General features: G+C 42.6%; 1 protein-coding gene across 1 annotated transcript in view; it reads left to right on the top strand.

Moving 5' to 3' along the window:
• The first annotated feature begins 210 nt into the window (after nucleotides 1-210).
• LOC143136655 (calcium-activated potassium channel subunit beta-4-like) overlaps nucleotides 211-9,851 on the top strand; it is a 27,624-nt gene continuing 17,983 nt past the window's right edge. Inside the window, exon 1 of the mRNA XM_076297371.1 lies at nucleotides 211-546. Coding sequence (XP_076153486.1) covers nucleotides 211-546 — 336 coding nt within the window. The remainder of the gene's footprint in view (nucleotides 547-9,851) is intronic.

Below are 9,851 nucleotides of genomic sequence, written 5' to 3' on the forward strand. Positions count from 1 at the left end.
GTGTCGGACACTATAGAGAGGCGAGGAAGTGCTGAACAAAAGAGGACGCACTTCGATTGAGTCGGCGCAAAGTTTGGCGAGTAGGCTGCCCGCGGTGGGGCATGTGCATCTAAGCGCCAGGCGGAATCGAAAGGGACTCTGCACCGCCACCGCCGAGCCGTCTATGCTACATGCAGCAACAGCAGCAGCGGCGGCGCTCGCAGGGACTCAATGGCGAAACTCAGGGTCTCTTATGAGTATTCGGAGGCGGAGGACAAGAGTATTCGACTCGGGCTTTTCCTCATCGTCTGCGGGATCCTATCGCTGTTCATCTTGTGCTTCTGCTGGCTCAGCCCCACCCTGCAGAGCTTGCAGAGCAAGCCAGCAAATTGCACCGTGATCTCCGTGCGGCGCCTGGACGAGTCTTTCGAGTGCGTTTTCACGTGTGGCACCGATTGCAAAGGCACGTCGCAGTACCCGTGTCTCCAGATCTTTGTGAATAACTCTGAGTCCAATTCCGTGGCTCTCTTGCACTACGACGAGCAACAGCTGGTGCTGAACCCAAAGGTCAGTTTTTAAACTGTGTACAACTTCACCCTGTTGAGGCCTAAGGTGTTTTTTTTACAGCTGGGGTTCATCTTGATTAGAAAGCCTGAGCTTACTTGGAGGGAGTGTAAGATTCTTTCTGAGTTTTGCTTGCTTTAGCTGAGATGTAGTTGTTAAAAAATGCACATTTAGAAACTTGTTACTTAACCTATCTTCAAAATCACAGTTATATTCTTTCGGCTGTTTAGCACATGCACTTTTACCTTATTAAGGTATTTAAAAAAAATCCAAAGTGATTTACAAAATATTAGACAAAAAAAGTGAAGAAGGTAATATTACTGAAATGGCACTGCATATGTTTAGGATTAGGAGACCTTATCAGAACAAGGCAGTTTGTGTGCTAGGGATAGTTTTAAATGCAGTGTAGGTGTCCTGTCAGTCTCAGACTTGTCAACAGTTCAGAGTGATTCACATAATAGAGGGTGAATTGGCAATAATTTCACAAACTATAAGAAGAGATATTTACTGCAGTGCTTCTGTGACTTGCATCAAGCAGTTTCAGAGTGTGCACTTAGGCTGCGTCTTCAAAGAAGCGCTTCCAGAGTGAATTGAATATGAAAGGTTTGTGGTGTGGGACACTTCGATACCCAATTAAAGGAGAATTCCGGTGTGATTTTGACCTAAAGTGTTTTGAAACATGATACCGAGTGTGAACGTATGTCTCATAGCCCATCTCGGCTTGTCCCCTGCACTCCGAAATCTGGCGCTAGTTAGCCGATGCTACCAACAAGGCGGTCAATGGTGGTGCCTCAGCATCGGCATAGCCATGCAAATAAATCACTGTTTTACACCATTTACGAGTCTCAATGTATCTCCACACTTCATTGGTAGACTTCCGAGGGCCCTGACACTTAAAACGAGACATTGAGAACTTTGAAAAAGCACTGGTAGTTTACTTACAAGACGATTTATACAGACAGTATCTTCACGAAGTTTAGCGTTTGCAGCCATCTTGAATTTAGTCACGATAAGTCGAGCGACGAGTAAGAATGAACAGGTATGATAAGGGATCAGATTCCAAAAATAATTCTGTGGAAATGCATGGATTACAGTTTCTTCCAGTAGCAGCAACTGGAATCCATGCATTTCCACGGAATTATTTTTGGAATCTGATCCCTTGGGCAACGGCTAACTAGCACCAGATTTCGGAGTGCAGCGGACAAGCCGAGATGGGCTATGAGACATACGTTCACACTCGGTATCATGTTTCAAAACACTTTAGGTCAAAATCACACCGGAATTCTCCTTTAAGTGAAAACTATTATTCCAAGAATGCACCTTTTCCCAGAGCATGAGGTCTGACACACATTTTTTCTTAATAATAGTAATAATAATAGTAACCATTACTTTTTTATTCGGTATTTATAAGAACTGAGACTGTTTTGGGCTAATGCTTGTACTGCACTCAGTTTGACCTCCTCCCCTGGGCTGGATATTCAAGCCTTTGGAGTGTCTCCCTCTCAGAAGGCAAACCCTCTTTTACACACAAACTCTCTCTCACACACACACACACACACACACACACACACACACACTCACACACACACACATACACACACACATACTGTACTACGACTTGCCATTGTTCTCTGAGGCACCATGGTAACCAAACCACAACTTTCCGTTAGCTCGAACAGGGATCTCTATTTTTACCTGGCTTCTATGGTAACATTGAGCAACAGTCCCCTATTATGTTTTGTTTAGTTTTTAAAAAAAAATAGAATAAAATACAAAGAACAAAATGGTACCTTTCCTTAAAGGTAACAGGTTTGTTTAGCTAGTCCTCCAACTGCTGGCGTAGGGAGCAAGAGAGCCACTGACCTGATGTTCATTTCATTCATCGCATCGGGTTGTTCCTGCTCTCTCATGCAACCCTATGTGCTGTGAACGAGCTACACTTTAGAATATCAATGCTCTTTTAATGTTGTCTGCAGCCATTAGCAAGGTAATCAACTCTTTCATCTCCTATATATGGTTAATTTTTGTCAATCCTACATCCATTTATCATACGATGTAGATCATAACCATAAGTACAATTTATTTGTTGCTGCAGAAATGGAACTGCATTTTTAGATTTTATTTATTTATTTTTACAAATTTGCACAACCTCTATTTTCATTTATATTGACACTAGCATTTAACTGAATAAACCTTTTGAGGGTTTCAGTTATCGATTTTAGAAATGTTGTCCAGAACTCCAGGAGCTGATGCTTTCACCACGGGAGTACAAATATATGCAAGGAGGAACACTCATGAAACTAGGCCAAGTAGTAGCCCAGCATAACACATCAAATTACAATCTAAAAGCCCTGATTACACCATGATAAAGTATTGACATCCCACTTCAAGTAATTATCCAGCCAGCCCTTGATCATAAATATCAGTCATTGATTTAGAAGCCAGAGGAGGATGATTGAGTCGTTAGACTCTCAGTGCAGGAGGGGATTGATGCGCTTGAGTGAGTCATGGTTTGAGGCTTGTGAGCTCTTTGGGGTGGTTGTTTTATTTATTTTTTTATTGTGCGATAGAGTTCCCTGGAACATGGCACAATTTACAAAACTTTAGTGTGTTAAAACTGTAGAGGAAAAGTCAATTTGATTAACCTGTAAATGGACAGATCTATAGTGGAGCTCCCATGCAGAGGAAGCAGTCTTTAGTGGATGTGTCTGTAGAGGCGAACGCCAAGTACCTTCGGGTTTCGCAATTAATGCAACTGCACTGAGTGTTCCTCTAACTTCCTCCAGGCTTTTAGGATAAGGTGACACCAAGGTCACTGATTCAGAATTATGGCAGCACATATCCTGTGGGAAAAAAAATGATAAAAATAGACCTTACATTACAAAATTATTTGGATCAATAAAAAAGTCTGGTAAATGAAGACTGTATGAATGAAATGAACACAATGTGCACTCAGCTCAGACTGCTGGGATTATAACCAGGAAACTCTCTGTGGTGATGAGCTCGTTCTGTCAGATCTCTGGTGGGTCAGTCAGCATACCCCAGACCACACTAGTATGGCTGCCGTCCAAGAGGTTTGCCACATTTTGACCCATTTTCCTGAAAAGTTGCTGTTGAAAATGTGGATTGATGGAAATGGACATTTGTGCTCATGTTACACGGGCCTCCACACGAGAAAAGTTATTCTTGTGTTCCCACTGAGTTTAGAGCAGTTGTTTATCGTGACTATGAAGCTTCACGCTGCCAGTTTTAAGTTTGATGAGCTATGTGCTGATTCAGTCGCTCTCTATATCATTTGGATGGCACTCATTAGCAATGCTCCCTAACCCAAAAGGAAATCCATCAAAGTGTCTGTCTGCACACCCTAATCAACACAGTCAATAATTAGTCAGACAGGACCAGATCTTTCCATATGTGGCAGACAGTGCCAGAAGCAAGCTCTGCCACAAACGCTAGTACACACACGTCTGATACTGACACATCTCCCCACTAATATGAGGCTCAAATACGGCCTTCGCTCAGAGTACACATCCAAACTCTGCTCTCTAACTCACAGCCTGCACGCTGGAGTTCTACACCCTTCTAAGGGTGCAGCCTTTGCTGAGAGTACACATCCACTCTCCCCTCAGTCTAACTCACAGCCTGCATGCTGCGGTTACAAGCCCTTCTAAGGCTGCAGTCTGTGAAAGACGGCTCAAAAGTGGCTATGCATTTCAGAGAAGCTTGGGAATGGAGTAATGAGTAGAGGAGGAGGTGGAGGAGGAGTGGTTTGGTCAGTCAGTGAGGAAGGTGAGGTGGTGTTTTTGAATGAGATGAGGGAGACAGGAGGAGGGGTGTAGGTTCTGAACCGGAGGCAGGAGCGCAAGCTGGTGCGGTGTGCTGCGGTGCAGTGCGGTGAGGTGGCATCCACCCAGCTGATAATGAGCTGCTCCTCACAGCCCCGCAGGATCAGCACCTGATTACGCCACCTGTGGAGGGAGACTTGACATGTCTGATTCTCTCTCTCTCTCTCTTTTTTTTTTTCTCTGTCACACACACAAACTCTCTTTTTTTCTTTCTCCCTGTCTCTCTTATACACACACACATACTTGCTCATAAAGCTTGCTCACACACGCACACACACACACACACACACACACACACACACACACACACACATTCTCTCTTCCTCTCTTTCTGTCATTAAATCCCTCCTTAGAGGTGTGTCAAATGGCAGTGTTCATTATAAATTATTGTCAAAACAAGCGTTCATCTTAAACACGCGCATGCTTATGTTCAGTATACCCTTATTATATTAATGGAAGTCCAGGTGTTTATGTTAACTCCAGGTAGCCTGGCAGCTGTTTGTCAAAAGTGGGGCCTACATCTCTTAGAGCAGGACTTAAAATCATTCCTCTAGTGACCACACACTCATAAATACACATCTGTGCCTGTCCACCACTCACCACTCCCCCTGAACACAGACGCACACACATTTGTGCGCTTTGCTCGTTGCTATGGTAATGAGGGCAAGCGTAACCGGCCTGCATTAATTGACTGGCGTTTGGCTCAGACGGGTCTGTGCTATTTATAACACCAGGAAGAGTGGGGTGGGGTGGGGGGCAAGGGAGGGGTGCAACATGAGTGAGTGAGTGAGAGTGAGATTGACTGGGCAAGTGAGTGATTCGGCGATTGAGTGAGTGAGAGAGTGAATGAACAAGTGAGCAAGTAATTGAGTGAATGAGTGAGTGAGCAAGGGAAGAGGTGAGCAAGTGACAGGGTGAGGAAGTGGACAAAGGTGGATGAGTAAGTGAGTAAGATCAGGGATGTAATGGAGGCTAAACGCACGTAAACACGGTTTACGCACCTCCTGAAATTCAGAAATAGCGTTTACGCACCTCTAAATTGTGTTTATCCACCTCTAAATTGTGTTTATCCACCTTTAAATAGCATACCACCCTTAAACAATTCTAAATTAAGTATGTTTTACAATTGTCTATAGTTTCATATTGTTAGTTATATATTGTTGAACCTGGCCTGTTCAACACAGTTTAACCATATTGCGCTGCATTATGGTGTCAGTGACCAATCGTCTTGCAGCAGCATCAAAGATTAGTCACACGAGTTTGGATAATGAATGGATTGTTAAAATGGATATACAACGATTTCTGAAGCATCAAGACAGCATCCCTCCTACTGACTCTGCCAGAAAATGGCCTTGACAAGCCCAAAGTGAGTGAGCCCCAGAAACAATACAAAACTTCACTTTTTTGAGGTTAAAGGTGCTGTAAGCGATGTTGGGTAACGTCACCTCTGTTGACGTTTAAACAAAACAGAGAACTAGCTCGCTACTCCCTCCCCCTCCTTCCTCTTCTATTGAAACTCTCCTAAACGCGCATCTCGTCAGTGATTGGATGGAACAGTTTGTTATGTTTATATGGTACAGGTTGGACCGGGTTGTTTTGCTGTCCACAGTTTTTTTTTACAGTGTATTGAGGGCAGGCAACTAGCAGATGGTGAGGTGATGTTTTCTGAATGTGACAAAAAATGTTTTAGCTTAGAAACCGTGTAACATCACTTAGAGCACCTTTAATTTGGGGCGTGGTAGATTCATGCCACTGAGTCAACAAGGCACGGCGTTGATATTATTAGGTTACTTCAGACACGTGTACAGTATTAGGTCAATAAACTTAAAGGTGTATGCATGGGCGTAGGTTTAGGGTGGGACGCTAGGGACTAGTCCTAATCAATATTTTGAGATGACAAAAATGTCCCCACCAATATTTTAGCGAACTCCTTTGTGCTATTCTGACGGCCGACAGTAAAAGAAACACTGTCATTTGATTGGCTGAAACCGAAGGGGGGTTATCTGACACGCACAACAGCGTCAAAGCATAGCATAGGCCTACTTCACTTTGTGGTGACACTGGCAGAAAAGTGAGCGAGTGTGTCGGTATAAGTTATCAGGGATGTCTACCAATACATAACCCTAAAAGGCCAGTGTGAAAGATTTGTAATATTCCCTTTGCCCTTCAGCATGCACATTTTGCCCCTTTTGGTGCTTTGTAGATCAGCTATGCCACCAAAGAAGAAAAGGAACATTCAAAGCTTTTTCATTATGCAGAGTCTAATAGGCAAAGTAACTAGCCATACAAACTGGCAACTGGTGACCAGGCTTTCAAATGCGGATTTTACTGTGGAAAGTAGCATTAACTGTTAGGATATTACCTAGGATATTGTCACAGCTAAACCTAGCTTCTGTAATCTTTCAGGCAAGGTTAGGAGTCATGTTGAATAAGGGTGTGCCGCACAGACAGTCACATAAAGCACAGAATAGAAGTCACCATGTCATTGACTGTTAATTGGGCTTGCAGTCGCAATAAACAATGGATCCGAGACATTTTCCTGTTTCTGTATTCTGTTTAGGCTAATCTATTTGTGAATGTAGCCTGCACAATGCAAAGAAATAAAACATAAACTATGGTACATTTCCATACTCATAGAAATGAACATCACGAGACACTTATCTCATCTATGATCTCATCCCAGAAAGATTTTCTTTGACTTTGACTTGTTTATTTGAGCATTAATTTTATCTAGGGCTGTCAAAATAACTGATTAATTTCGATTAATTAATTTGAGAAAAAGTAACTGATTAAAAAAATTTGTGCATGACCGTATGTCCGTATGACCTTTGACCCCGAGCCGTTCTAGTCAGTAAAAATTAGACTGTAAAATGAAGGAGAGAAGAAAACGTGCTGCCTGGATCATTGATTGGAACATTTACTTTTAAAAAATGGCCTGATGGTGTTGATAAAAAATAAAGTGTTGAAAATAAAGTCCTCTGCAATGTCTTCAGCAAGGAATTTGCATATCACCGGAGTTCATCAACTCTATAGTCTATACTCTATACACATCAATGCAAAGAAATAAGTGTCGACATATTAGCATATTAACATATTAGGTCATATCATAGATTATTATGCCAATTATTTGAACAGTGAAAATAATAATAAAAGAGTTTTTGAACTTTAATGTCACTAATGCTGATTATTCAATGATTCATTTGAATTTAAATATTTAAAATACTTTCACAGCAAAAATTATATATGCGATTAATTTAGATTAATTAATCACAGAGTATGTAATTAATTAGATTATTTTTTTTAATCGATTGACAGCCCTAATTTTATCTAATGACATAGCAAACATGATGAATTGAATCTACATATCCTTGCACTATGCGAAACTATTTTCCACTAGCCTAAAACCGTGAGACTGAATTGCGTTACGATCCTCTTAAAGTGACAGGCACTCAATTAGACTTACAGACCACAAATGTGATGATATTAAAGAAAAGTTATCATTTAAATATCAATATGATGTATTCAAATTACTAAATATGTTTAGCTAGTAATAACAATAAAAAGTTCATATGAATTCCAAAATATGAAAACCTATGACAACCATCACTTTCTGTGTGTTTGTGGAGGGTCAATCAAATTCTATGATTGCCACTGATGTAAATGATCACACAATATTCAATATTACTGATGGCGTCAAGGTGGTGGGGGCCCCCAAACCAAATATTTTTTTTAAAAATCGCAAAAGGACGACAAAAGTATCGAAAAGACGGCCAAAAGTATCGAAATCGAGATTTTTCACTTGCTATTGGTATTGAAACAATAATGTTGATATCGTGACAACAGGAGTTGGGGATGTGTCCCCACCAAAGCTGAGACCGAACCTACGCCCTTGGGTGTATGTAGGCTATAGCATTCAGACTGGACTCTGACATACTTACTGCATGCTAAATAAATTGCTATATTAATTTATTATAGGTAGTATGTCTAAGATTTCATATTTCTTACTTTTTATGGTGATTAGGCCATTCTGACATACTGACTACATTCTGAAGTTTTTGTTCTCTCTTTATTGTGATTTAATAAACTTTATAAACTTCAAGCATATTTATTCCTTCTGGAGTTAGCAATGAACTTAGATTGCAGTAATGTAGGAATTTAATAGTGATTGTGTGGCCTATGAGGGACACCCAGTAATACTCTTATGGTACCCAAATGGTAGCCAATAGCGATGTGGTCAGGATACACACCGGTATACCGCAATGCGCCTTACTGGTGACTGCGTCGTGTTCCGCCTGATCACAGAATTTATAGTTTATAGAGTGAGTGAATGAGTGAGTGAGTGAGTGAGTGAGTAAGTGAGTGAATGAGTGAGTGAGATGGTGGGTGGGCAATGCCTGTGGAGAGGGTCTACTCCTCTGGCAAAGCCCCTCTAAAAGCCTGACATGAGGAGTAGATGGATGAGCCACTTTCACTTTCCCTGCCCAGCCCCCCTCCCCCTCCATGTTTTGTCTTCTGTCTCTCTGCCTCTCTCTCTCTCTCTCTATCTATCTCTTCAGTCTCTGTCTGTCTCTGTCGGTTTATCTCTATGTCATCTGTCTATCTCTCTCTCTCTCTTACACACACACTCTCTCTCTCTAGTATGACCATCTCTGTTGCTATCATTCTTTCTTTACCTGTCTGTCTTTCTCCAACTCCCTATCTCTCTCTCTCTCTTGCATTCTTTCTTTCTCTTGCACTTCCTCTCTCCCTGTTTCTTTCTCTCTCCCCCATCTCATCTGTCTTATATTCCCTCTTGGGCTTGCCAGAGCACCACGCCTCCCCATAAACGCCTTTAAAGAGAGGTGTTGATTCTCCGCACCACGGCCTGGCGTCTGACCTACAGATTACAAGACCCACGCTCAATCACTTACTCAAGGGGACCAGACACTCCTGGCCAGCTCTAATTGACCCAGGATAATAAGGTGCCGCAGCTATTGGATCCTGCTGCAGTTCACTTCGAGCCGTAATGGAGGACGTGTTGCAGTCGCAGCGAGCGAGGGAGGTGGTGATGGTGCACAGGGTTGGTGGTGGTTTGTCAAGTGAGCGACTGGGGGCCCCTGTATCTACAGACTCTCATAATAGGGCCTGTCTGCTCTGTCAGCCGCTGAGAAGGCTCAATCGGAGCCCGTAATTGGACTGATGTTCCTGTCCACTTGCATTTTTGTCTCATCGCACCCCGACTGTAGCCAAAGGCGAGGTGGCCGTGACTGGACTAGATGATTGCCAGTCAGAATGGGAGGGAGGGAAAAGTGGTGTGTGTCTGTGTGTGTGTGTGTGTGTGTGTGGTGGGGGAGGCTCCATTCTCAGTGAAATGGCAAAGTGCTTCTTCTGCGGGGCTGCAAATGTGGTGAACACACATTGTACAAGGGCCCCTGGAAGAAGGCAATCAAATGGCCATTTCCTTTCCCCAGCTGTCCATGCCGC

The sequence above is a fragment of the Alosa pseudoharengus genome, unplaced genomic scaffold (assembly GCF_046254945.1).
Source record: "Alosa pseudoharengus isolate Yale_2024_CS ecotype anadromous, Long Island Sound unplaced genomic scaffold, YU_APseudo_1.1 YU_APseudo_1.1_scf_20, whole genome shotgun sequence".
In the NCBI taxonomy this organism is placed as follows: Eukaryota; Metazoa; Chordata; class Actinopteri; order Clupeiformes; family Clupeidae; genus Alosa; species Alosa pseudoharengus.